At 33.5% G+C, this 13,439-nt stretch overlaps 1 protein-coding gene across 9 annotated transcripts in view; it reads left to right on the forward strand.

The window, feature by feature from the left end:
- The window catches only part of LOC126896713 (paired box protein Pax-5), a 54,748-nt gene that overhangs the window by 23,298 nt on the left and 18,011 nt on the right, over positions 1-13,439 (forward strand). For 8 of the 9 annotated variants that reach the window (XM_050669738.1, XM_050669764.1, XM_050669778.1 and 5 more), the window contains exon 4: positions 12,986-13,151. In XM_050669738.1, the coding sequence (XP_050525695.1) occupies positions 12,986-13,151 (166 nt within the window). Of the gene's footprint in view, positions 1-9,103; positions 9,596-12,985; positions 13,152-13,439 lie in introns of those variants that run through there. The other variant, XM_050669756.1, reaches the window with a different exon arrangement.

Raw genomic sequence — 13,439 nt, forward strand, 5'->3', positions numbered from 1 at the left:
ATAGGTTATACGTTATTATTATACTTTTTTGTATCACATCACAAAAAAAAAAAGGTAGCAAGTGTATAGAGTAAAATACTGTACAACATTGAAATGATGTTTGTTTTGTTTTTTGTTCGATACCATGTTGCTGGTTGTTCGAATGACGTATAGAACAGGAAGCAACCATAAGTTAAGTGGTAAAAAAAAAGAGGAAACGGCTTTCCGACCGCGAAGGAGGTGTTCTCGGAATGTGAAGGTGGTACTTACATAAAATAGAGCGTTCTTGGTCACACTTTTCAATAATTTTTTTTCATTATCATTTCAACCACTGTAATATTGAAAAAAAATCTATAATAAGTCTTCACTTTCTCACGACAAAACGCATTTACATTCTAAAATAAAAATAAAATACTCGAACGTTGTTACGACTTGACGCCAGTGCTCTCGTTATTAATTAATTATCGAAAAAAAAATACATAAGACAAAATAAAGAAAGGTTAATTATCCACGGATTAATTATATTTTTATAACGGTTATTTATAGTCGTTTAATTATGATTACATTCGAGTTAATAAAAAGCGACCAAAGGTAAATTTAAAAAAATAACACAATCTTGGATACAATAAAAATCAAAAAACAATAGAAATAGTCTTGTGTGCATTTTACTATCTGCGTATTCTCAATGCAACTTTTTAAACTTCACTAGAACATCAGTTGCTACTAAGAGTATTTGTGTGTATTCAGTGGAAATTCATACGGACAATTAGAACTAAAATGTTGTTTTTATTACAAATTTAAAACCTAAAAACTGGCAATTATCACTATGATCGTGATTTACGCGTCTGTTCCCACGTAAACGTGCCGATGAAGACGTCAAAGAAAAACCACACCATATGAAATGTCGATTTGTCCTAAATGTACGCCTGAAGATTCGCGTGCCACAGCATGGAGAGAGCCGAATCCGCCTCGTACTTTTGTATACAAAAATAATGTTAGTACTGTCGTGACCGGCCGTCTTTTTTTATTCAGAGGGCACATTACAAAACGATCAAGACTAGAAGGCGACGGCGGCGGCTGCAATAAAGACCTCACACGAAATAATGAAAAATAAAACGGCCGGATTCTCCTCCCTCACCCGCACTCTCATCTTTTACGGATTACCCGAAAATTGCCCCGCAATCAATTATCATTACCCAGTTTTCGCGTCGTCAGTTGTGTGGGCCATGATTTTCTAATTTTTAAACTCAATAAAATAAGTAACTTTATTATTGTCTACATATTAATATACACGACGGTCTTTCACGAAGCCACAATGACTTCTTTGACGACTTTGAACATTATCATAATATTTCTTAGTTCTCCGTCTCGTTAAGATACCGATATAGTCTACGAGTAATTATCATTAGATATTACCAGATTTTTATAATTATTATTCCATTTGGACACGCGGAAGATAATTATTTTATTATTTATTTTACATTTTCCGTCATCATTTCCGCAAACTGCAATAGACTGTGGATTTTTTATTTTATTATTATTATATCATTTTTTTCTTTTTTCTTTTTATCCGTCGTTGCGTCGCCCACCAGTAATGATTATTATTATTATTGCTTTTAGTGAATTACCATGTTTTTCCGAAGCCCTCCGTCGTTTTTCCGAGCCGACGCGATATTAATCAATTTCCGTCGCAAACGAGTCACGTACTAGTACATACACAAAGATGGAATGTATGTGTCCAATCTGGTGGCTGAGAAAAATAATAAAAAAAAAAAAAAAAAGCACTCGGCGGCGATGGGGAAAAAACGCCGAGAAAACCGATCGATGATTTTGTTATTATTTTATATTGTGTTTTCCTATAGTAATTGTCGTCGTTTTTTTTTTTTTCAAAAAACGCCTTGTGAAGGTAACGTTCCGTGACACCTGTACACAACAGTCCGCCAACTGTGTGGGAGTTCGTTTAAATTATCTAAAATTTATCAAATTATTGATTGTTTCAAGTTGGATTGGTCACGGAACCGTACAAAGGGTAAAAGGTGTAATGGCAGTGATTGATCTTGTATAAAATACATAGGAAATTGTCCGGGTCTTGGCAGGCGGACGAGAAGGGAATACTTAGTAGACGTAATAGTAATAATAATGACAACCGTGTATTGATCAGAAATTTTTATGATAAAGAATCTACGTATACGGTTGGATTGACATCGACGCCAATAATGGCATTTATAATAATAATAATTTATTAAATTTAAAAAGTGTTTATTTGTAATGAATGGGCACACGTCTTATAAACAACAACAACTACATTCTGATAATCGACTAATTGATTTTAGAAATCATTGGGATAATTTAAATTACATTTTTAACACTTTTAATTTATTTTCTATTAATTAACGGACACCAAAATCTTATCGAACGTGTCATAAAATGATTATATTATAGTTTGACTTTATTTATCGTCGTTATTGTAACTATTGATTATTTTGGCATACTATTGTTCTCGTGCTGGCAGAGCTTTTTTCATTTTGGCAAATTGTACCGTCAATGATAGAGAGAGAAACAGAACGAGCAAAAGAAATATATAGGAAAAATAGTGTGCGTTTTGTCTTTATAAGCAGTGCAGAACAAATGCCGAAAAGGAAAAATAACCGTCTAAGAAACTTTCTACTAATGGTGCAATAAATATCTGGTAGCGATGGAGATGGTGGGATTATACGGAATTGTATTGAGAAAAAGGGTGCTCGCGTATAAATACATTGAGAAAGGGAGGCGGAGTTTTAGGGTATGTTAGTGCTAGTGATTTTTCACTGCGCTAAGAATGAAAAACTCTGAAATAATAATATTACGTCCTTTAAAAAACTTTATGTTCTACCTTGGAAGTCTCATAACTTGTATTTCGTAAAAAATAAAACTATGTGCCGTTCCTAACTTAATATGTTTCCCTACTCCACTTAAGTATAAATCATTATTTAATTCGCCTAGTCGAACTCGTACCCGTTTGCCACACAGACAGGAGCGCTGCATTGTTGTATCTCGCCATCTCTCCAGGCGTTCATTATTTAAATAAGTCAGATACATTAGATACAGTGTTTCTCAAAAAAAAAATTAATCTTTTGCGTATTATTCAACTTTTTAATAATTAATATCCAAATCAAAAAAACTATTATCTTTATTATTTAGCATTTTTAAAAATAAATTTTCTAAAAAAATTAAATAAATGTATTTTTTTAATTAAAATAAGAGTAATTAGAATTCATAACAATATTGTCACGTTTTTGTTTTGAATCATGTTCAATTGTATAGTTGACATTTAACCAATTGTCCTTGATACTTAAAAAAAAACTATTTAAAATTGTAACAAAAAATTTATTGATACTTTTTACGCAGACGAGAACTTGTGAATATATAATGTATACTCACAAGTATATAATATTATATTGGTCTATATTATATAATATTTATTTTTACTAATGCTTTTTCATTTTCCATAAAATCATTACTTATGTTTTTTATTATATGGGTTAGAAAAATAAATATTTTGCTTAGTATTTTTCATAAAACAACTGCGCTAATTAGTGTTTTTACAGGAATAAAATACTATTATTGTAAAAAAATCATTTTTCAAGTTAAATTAACAAATAAAGTTAGGATTTGCTCGAAAACAAATATTGATTTTAAATTATGATTTAAATATAAAAATTGAATTTCAGACGAATGAGTGCAACTATTTAAAAAAAAAATATTTACTTGTCTCAAGATAAACAATTTTAAAATTTGACATAAAATATTAATTTATGAATTTGGCAATAATATTAAAAAAATCAAAATGAATTACCGAAAAACGTATTATAAAAAACTAAAATATTGTGTTTTATTTTTTGCGGTCTTGAGGGTACCTACAGTGTCATTTCTGAAAAATGATAAATTCAACTGCTCTCTGCGTTACTGTTGTGACGCCCGGTTAATGTTCATGCAACTGTGAAATATGACTATTATAAACCCCTCGATCCGGTTCTCTCCTAGTTCACACTGAGGTATTATTATAATATTGTTATTATTGTATTTTTTCTTCGCTTTCCTCTTTCCTTTTTTTAATTTCGCGGACCGTCGACTACCCTTATAAAGTGACGTCCGTCGCCGTACCGCTCGACGTGAAGACCGGTGGGACGAAGTGTGCAGTGATTGATTGCCCAAAGCACACGGCTTCACGCTTCTTTTTCGTTGCCCCTATAGAATGTATGTATTCAAATTTGACCCAGCGACATTGCCATCGACAGGTTCATTAGGAAAAGCCCCAAAGAACCGACTTGGATTCGCGATTTTATAATAATAATAATAACAACATAATCAAAGGTCATGTTCCGCATCCGGCGACAGTGATGTATCGTACACAAAAAAATCACGTGTGTTTTTCGCAATAGTTAAAAAAAATGACGAAACCTTCTATTAGACACAATACAGTTGATATTATTTGTCAAATAAAATGTTAGCAATTCGTAATTTTGATGCTTATAACGCTCTAATAAAACAAAATGCAAATTATATAGATACTTCAGCGTATGAAACTTTCCGTATAAAGAAATAATTTTAAACTAAAACAAAGAACATTTTCATCAAGTACAAACAAGACCATATAAATGATTCACGGTGATCAATTAATAGGTTATAATATTATTCTACGTCTGACATAACTGTCGTTTCCATTGGCTCACATGAATATTTCTGGCCGTGCAGCTTTGTTTTTAATAATATTCCCTTCGGGATTAAAACTCACGGTAGAGTGTGTGTGTTTCTAAGTGTTACGGCCGCATAATCTGCGAACGGGTGCTTTTTCAGCCGCTGTACTCCTTGATCTTCGGACCGTGAACATCCCTCCGCGGTATTATACATTTCTGCGGTCGTTTTTGCAAAGAGGGATAATCCAATCTTGAGAAACCGGGTTTATAATAAACAATGCGGGAAGCTTTTTAAGTGCTTTCCGCCCACAACAGCCCTTATCTCTTCATCTCATCTTTCTATAACTATCCTCTCTCTCTCTCTCACCTTTGCAGTATAATACACGCAACGTTCACAGTCATCTCGTTTCTTCTGCTTTTTGACGGAGCCATCATAAAATGGTAATGGTGAAAATACACTAGTTACCCTGCCCATGTTGTACTTTCGTTCCGAGACGTGCTCGTTTTAGAATATATCAACAGTTTTTATACATGTACATTTATCCATCAACAAACTACCCTAGTCACTTTTAAAATACACCTACCCTCTTACCACCAACGCTCGGTTAAAGAATAAATTCTTACGGTTGAGATTAGATTTTGTTTTAACTGCCAAAACTTTTCTTCATCTCTGTGATTTACGTTAAGGTTTAATACTTGTAAGTAAATTATTATTTACTCAAGTTTCATCGAAAGTAATTTCGCCTTAGCAAAAGACAATATTTCTTAGAACTCGTCGTCAGCACAATAAGCAACTCAATATTGAGAACATTTTTAATTGTTCGATAGAATCTTTACTAAGTATGACTTTGTGCTGGAAGAATTTGATGAATTGTTTGTTAACGATTTAACAAAACACATTAAAAATGTACACGATCATTTGCGCAAGCGTATTTAAAAATAAATTATTTCAGACGGCAAAAAATTGACGGAAATGGGCTTATTAAATGGATTTTTATTCTTGAGCACATAAACGACTTTAACAATTACCGTCATAACGAGACATATTCAAGAATTTTCATGTAGATAATTACAAAATGCAAAGCCGTATAAATTTTATTGTTTTTCTTTGTTATTGTTAAGTAATATTTTCATTTCATTGTTATATCTGATAAATATATAAGAAATAAAAATATGCGTACCTAAAATATATAATATATCCTATATTAAAAAAAAACAAATTTAGAAAAACAAAATACCTAAAGTTTTGTTAAGGCTTCCTAAACAGTACCAATAAGAAATAAAAATAATTTATGTAGACGAGTTTGTGCGTAGCAAAAGGGAAGTAGGCAGCGATGGAAGTGGTTCGGAAGACGGATACATTATAGGTTTTATCGTGGGAAATTCTCATCGGCCTGTTCTGTCAATGTCTCGGCGGTATTAGGTGCGTACAATAATTATTATTTTTATCAAAGTACAAATGTGACGTGGCCAGGGAAACGTGTATGGGTATCATCTTGTACGCGGAGTATAATGTTATTATTATACAATACGTTGTGTTAAACCCAGTGAAAACCGGACCGAGTAGTTGTGGTCGGCGGCTGTAACCGATATCAGCCGGACCATATTCGATTGCACCTGTATAATATATATGTGACAAAACAAGAGCACTGTGAGATATTCGTGATTGCTGGACACACTCGAAGAAGCACACACTATGAAATCGAAACTAGAATAAAGCTCTGCACGTCATTGTATTATGTGATGCCGCAACAGTCCGACGAGATTTTCGTTTTCAAATTCGACTACAATTTAAAAAACAAAATAGGATTTATGCGATCATACTTGAGAATTAAACTTGCGATAATAAATTTTTTTTTTTTTTTCATAACCGATATCATTACACACGAATGGTTTCGAGTGAAACGTCTCATGTGAAAACACATCGATAAAGACAATTTAGCGCTAGATGAAAAAACTTACCACCTTTTGATTGTTTATAAATGCGTCTGCATTTTTTACCATCGAGGGTCAATGGTAATCGTTTGGTAAACACATTTTAGCTACCCGTCGCACTATTCTCGTTTCATTGTTACACATACAACACCCAAAATATCTCTTTTTTGGAGTCAGTTTGAATCAGCTGCTGTTATTATTACCTGCAGCAGTATCATTCATACACTGCGTTACTATTATGATCAAGTGTCCCCCATGTGCGGCAGCTCTCCTGCTAGTAAATGAACCTGGCGTTTAATCGATACAGCGGGGAACGTCGCATATTATATTTTATGTACTCTGCAGGGCCGTACGGCAGTAGTAAAGCCGTGACAATTCCGAATTTATTAACTCGGCATTGTGAAGTAGCGTTAAAGGGGACGACACTGAACAACAACGGTATTATATTATAATATAATACGGTGACTTTTGTGCATGGAAACGGCAAGGCCGACACAATATAAGGAATTCGACGATACTTGTGCAACAGTACCGTCCACTTTTAAATACTCCAGTCGAAAAACAATGTGCCGCATTTAATGTAGTTTATTGTAACAATTAATTTAATACGAAATGTTCACAGACGTTGCTCCGACTTTGTTTGAAATGTATTCGAGTTAGAGAAAAAGACTGCCGCAGTCTGCCATTGAACTGCGAAAGTCATCGTCTGTCTTGGAAAATATTAATTATCGACATTTTGTCATCGTTCGGCCACCCACATGAACACGGTAGGCGTAGTCCACGCGTTTCCGCGTCATTAACCTCCCCGCACGACCCACCGCGTTAACTAGCCTTTTTCACGTGTGCCCGAGTATGTGTGACAATTATTATTAAAAATCATTGTTAGAAAATGTTCTGTGCACTGGTGCACGCGACGAATTCGCGGCGGTAGCCAAGGCATCGGTGTGCAACTGTGTCATATATTCGTGACAGTAAAACACGGGCAATATAGTAAACAAGAAAAAAAAAATGTAAGAAGCGTCACACATCGTTTAACGGGTCTTTGATGAGGGAGACACGCCAAAAGTCTGCGACACTGAGATATTCCACAAAATTAATAATAATAATAATAAAAGCGGCGTCGCGTCTGGCGTTAAACGCACAACGTTCGCACGTACAGGGTCGTGGTATTACTGTAATATATCATTTGGGATATTATTTTTAATTGTTTTTTTTTTTTTTTTTAATGCATAGGTGTGACTAGATCGGTGACAAGGAACGGGTATAATAATAATATATTACTGTCAATTAGAAAGAAATCCACGATTCACGTTGTGGGGGCGATTTAATATTTTATAAAAAAAAAAAAAAAATGTGAAAGCACTTGAACGGATATATATTCTGTTCGTTACGCGCCAAACCTCAATAAAAACCAAAAAGCATATACACACTCGTGGCTTTTACTTTTCATGCCTTTGAATGTGTGGCATTTCGATTGGCATTCCCCAAAGGAACCATTACGTAGCACAAAAGCCGGGAAAGAGGTGAACGCGGGTACGAACCAAACGTTTTGTAAAGCTTTCGCAGAGCAGTTTAATAACACAAAAAGCTCTGTCAGCTTTTTCGACTTTCGGCGCTTATTAAATATTTACGGCTTAGTCATGTATGTGTGAGTGCGAGTACGACGGATATGGAAAGGGAAATGAAAAAAAAAAAGCGTACGCAAAACGTTTTCGGCTTTCCGGTCCGCCCATTGGCCAATAGCAAAGGGTTTTGAAAGTACCTCGGGTGGCACATGCGTCATCCAACGCTTCCACTTCATCTTACCCCTCTCGCAAGAGCACAAAGGCCAGCCAGAGGGGGAATAGTTCAACGCGATTTGATGTGCGGCCCTGAAAAATCAAAGTGATCCCATCGCTAAGTCGTATATAAGATCTAGACTCAAGCATTTTATTGGATAAATTGCAATGTCTCATAGTGGCTAAATTGTGAATTTTACTTTAATTTAGTAGGAATAATAGTCGTTGCTACACCAACCATTAATGAAAATATTAAGACTATGTGTATTATCTTGTACTATATAAAATATACAATTACAAGCAATTACTCGAAGAATTTATATCTATGCTTTGGTTGTAAAAAAAAACTGATCAAGAACAGTTAAGGAAACTGATATAAGATCAAAGTAATTACAAAGATTGTGCAGCATAGTGATTTATTACACCAAGAAGAAAGAAATTGCGGTGGACCAGTATAAATTTTAAGAAAAAATAAAAGATAGGAAATGAGATTTAACGCTATTTTAGAGTACAGATGTCGAGAGAAAAGTGGATTAAACTATACGCTTAAGCATTTTGTATATACTCTTGTTTTTTATGTGAAAAGAGAGTAAAAAACCAAGTCAACGAAAACAAATCAGTCACCAACGTATGGATTGGAGGGGGTTTATCGTAGGGCAGAAAAAGCGGTGGTCGTCCCCACCGAAATCCCTTTGTACCGCCCATCGAACCCGTCGCCGGTCAGATAGCGAGGCGCTTGCCGGCACCACACAAACGACATAAGCCACCCCGGCGACGGATACATATTGTGTGGTGCACATCGCGCACGCCGCGACGCTCTTTCGACGTGTAATCCGCAAACACACGACGTGACCACCGTACATTATCGTCCCACGCTTAGTGTAATCACTCGAACGCGAATACTGTCTCACAGCATCACATCATATTGCTAGTTGTGTAGAATAGGCTGGATTTTTTATTGAAATTATCGAATTGAGAAGCGCATCTGTTATCGCTATAATCGCGTTTGTGACAAGAAGTATCCGTTACTGTCGATCGTGTTATGCACCACATCTTTCGTGTCCACTATGGTGCTCGGTGGAGATTCCGTTGTCGGTGAACTCGGCGCGGCCGCCAGACTGGACCCTTCAGCCAATATCGGAGGACTGTTCTCTGCCTTAAGGCCAGCCATGGATCTGTCCACGGCCGCTTACCGATACAACCAGAACATGATGGAATACTATACCTGTGAGTTTCTTATCTCGATTAGTGGTTACATTGCTATCAGTAGGTTGTAGTCGATAAATTTCTATTAATAATCATTATCAATGATAATTAATTTTGATCGCCTAAATAATTACCAACGCTTATCCGTAAAACAACAGTTAAAATCCAATTAATTCAACAGTGGCACCCAATAATAATGCTTCGTTATTTCAACCGCATCAGATCGAAAAAGCATTCACCTTTGCTTGAGTACACCACATCGTCACGCCTATTGTGCAACCTAATCGATTTAGGTACACACGAATTCTATTTGTTTTCATCGCAAAAATAATTACCATGCTGTTATTATTTAGCACACATAAAAATAATTATTGTGCAACAAAATTTTGGTAATTCATTACTTTGTTATTCGCAACGCAGTCTAATTAGCAAAATATAAATATGTTGGCACAATTATTGTTATATTATTAGTACCATAGACGTTGTATCAGCAACAGGGTTAGAAACCGAAATAATTTCGGGATTTGGAAAATTTTCTTCCATCTAGTATATTAGTTTATCTATATGAAATTTTTTTTTTTTAATATTTTTTTAAAAATATATTTACAAAAAATATTATGAGATCACCTTTCAAACCTCAATTGAACTTAAAAAAGTTTATGTTTGGTTAAAGTTTCAAGAGCGATTTGAAAATAAATTCGGTTTTTATAACTAATAATGTTACAGATTCTTGAAAAAAATTCGTTATAGGTGCTAACTTACTAGATATGGTAAAAATTTTCAAAAGACAGAAATAATTTCCAAGCCCTGGTCAACAATGTCGTTCACATTGAAAAAGGATACTATACCAAGTTATGCTTGGCCATGAAATAGAAAGAAACTAGATTAAACGAAAAATTGGTCTTATGTAATAAATCTATATTAAGGAAAACATAAATTCATTAATTTAACTTTTTCATTCTATAACACTCATTTCATATAGGTAGAAGTATAAACACTATATAACATCAAATTTATTTTTTCAAGAAAATATAGAGTATAATACGGATACTTCTATTATTATGTTATAATTTAAATACATACTAATGAAAAAATGTTGAATCATAAATTATAATTCTCAAACTCCTCAGAGAGCAATTTTAAAAAATAATTTAATAGAAATATTTGTATAACATTATATGTTATAATAACGATAAAAAAATATTATTACAATCCATAAACTTTCATGTTCCTAAATTACATTCACGTTCTTGTCCCACATTTGAAATCCTTTTTCATCGAACATCTTACGGTTTTAATAACCCTGTTGATCGAATAGCCAGAGAGTGCAATATATTAAAATTTGATTTGTTTATTATGAATGATTTGTATTCCTTAAAACACTGATTTTAGTAGCCTGATGCATATCATTCAATCACCTTTCTTTTTTGATAAATTTAATTTAATATTATGTACTTATTTAATACTAATATTGTAACATACTTGTATCATTATTTCAACTTCATTTCAATTTATGTCTATTATATATTTTATTATCACTGTACTTGAAGCCACCTGGGCGTTTACACCAAATAAATAAATAAATTATTGTAAAATTATTTAAAAATAAAATGTTATCAGTTTCAGAGAGAAATTTAATATGAAAATTCTCAAAAATATTATTATTAGAAAGTAATTTTCTAGCTAAAGTAAATTTTAATATTAAATATCATGAATATAAATTCTTTTAATCGTCTAAACCTATTAGTACAAATATAAAAAATAGAAAATTACTTTGGATTTTTCTGGCTTTATTCATAAATTAAATTATAGTGAGATTTATAGCACTCATTACATTGATTACATTAATAAATTGTTATTTTTTATATTACACTATGTGTCAAAATATCTCTTTATTGTTTTTAACACTTAATCGCTCACCAATGTTATTATACTTATTGTATGTACTCACGTCCACGTAAACACATAGCGTAATATTATAGGCGCGTGCAAGTCTTTTACTTGACATTCTATATTCTATGGGGAAGATTCATTAGGATAGTGTGTGTAACAATGAGGGCGAATGCTATATACTCCCCAAGGGCCAAACACTTTTGACGGCAACAAAGCTGCGATTTCCGTATTATCGCTGATTGTTTTTTGCTAGATCGTCGTCAACGATGCAACTGAAAAAGTATAGAAAACTAGTGTAAAAAAATTGGATTGAATATTCAAAATTTAGACTCATTTAAACGATTTGAAGATAGTAGAGAATATTCCACGATTTTTACTCGTTGTATTTCGAACGAACTAAGTAGATTAATTACGAAATGTATATCGGTTAACACTTAATAGGTAAATATAGTAAAATGCACATAATTTTTGAATGAGGTTCATTATTTTCTTGTAGTTGGGTCGAGAGCCAATATGTCGACGCCCAACGGAGTGGTGATGACTAGCTCTTAATAGCCGCCGCCCTCCTCTTAACCCTCGAACCACTTCAGAAACGGTAATCTGCTTAATTCGGCGGACAACCCCCAAAGCCTCGACAAACAAGATTATCTCGTTAAATAATCTTTCTCTCTCTGTTCAGAAATTTATGTGTATTCCACGTTGTGTGTTGTTTGTTGGTATAATAAACGCCCACCACAATGGGACACGCGTCGAAAGGTCTAAAGCCGCGGTATATTCAATGAACATTGTTTTGCCAGTTGTTATCTGTTACCCGAACAAAACTGACCACCAAACACCTTTTATTCGCGATTAATCTTTCTGTTTCATTGTTTGAAAACCTTTTATAAAAAGGCCATTCAAGGCCGGTCACGACGTTAATTTAAACAATCGACAGATGTTTAAATTGGTAACAAATATTATCTAAATTTTTCAAATTAATACGAATTCGATAAATTTCTCATTTGCACGAATCTAACAAATAATACACTTTTTTAAGTTGACAATATATGTTTATGTTAAATTCGAAATAACATAAAATATGGTGTTTTTTTAAATTTAATTTACAATAATAAATAACCAAAAACTAGACATAAAATAATATAATTTCAAATGTTTTGTCAGAAACCTACGGGTTATTACAGGAAAACGTCAGTACTAATGTTTGTAGAATAAAAATAATACGTTTACTATTGGAATTTTTTGTATGACCGAAAACTTAGAAATACGTGATTGTTAGTACGATCATCGCAGTGTTGAATGTAATTAGTTTCGTTACTCGGTTAGAATATTTTTTTTAAGTTTTGCGGTGCTATCTGTCTAAATACGCAGTACTGTAATAAAGAATAATTGGCGTTAGTTGAAAAAACATTTCTCAGAAAACCACCTTTAGGTTGGCTATCGACATTATCATTCGTCACTTTAATTGTAGATATAAAATTTAAGTAATAAATAAACATTAACAAATCATTTTGTTTTAAGGTCATGGCGGTGTAAATCAACTGGGAGGGGTATTCGTCAACGGTCGGCCGTTACCAGACCTAGTAAGGCAGAGGATAGTCGAGCTGGCCCATAATGGCACTAGACCTTGTGACATTTCTAGACAGCTTAGAGTATCCCACGGATGTGTGTCAAAAATTTTATCCAGGTAAGATTAAAAATAGATTATAGTATCTAATACACAGCATCAATTTGATTAAGGTTTGATAATGAAATTTCAAAAACATTTTATGTATTCTACGTGGTTTTTGAAGTGTTTAAAAATAGTTTTTGTTGTTTTGGCACTCAACCATCAGATTGAAAACCTTTTAAAATAAACAAGCCACTTTTTTATGATACCAAGAACAATTTCCTTCCCTCTTTATTACTATATTTTTTTAACGTTGTTCAATTCAATATGAAACAATTACCATAGCACACCGGAACCAAGATAATG

This window comes from Daktulosphaira vitifoliae, unplaced genomic scaffold (genome assembly GCF_025091365.1).
Source record: "Daktulosphaira vitifoliae isolate Bord-2020 unplaced genomic scaffold, ASM2509136v1 Scaffold_1, whole genome shotgun sequence".
Lineage (NCBI taxonomy): Eukaryota > Metazoa > Arthropoda > Insecta > Hemiptera > Phylloxeridae > Daktulosphaira > Daktulosphaira vitifoliae.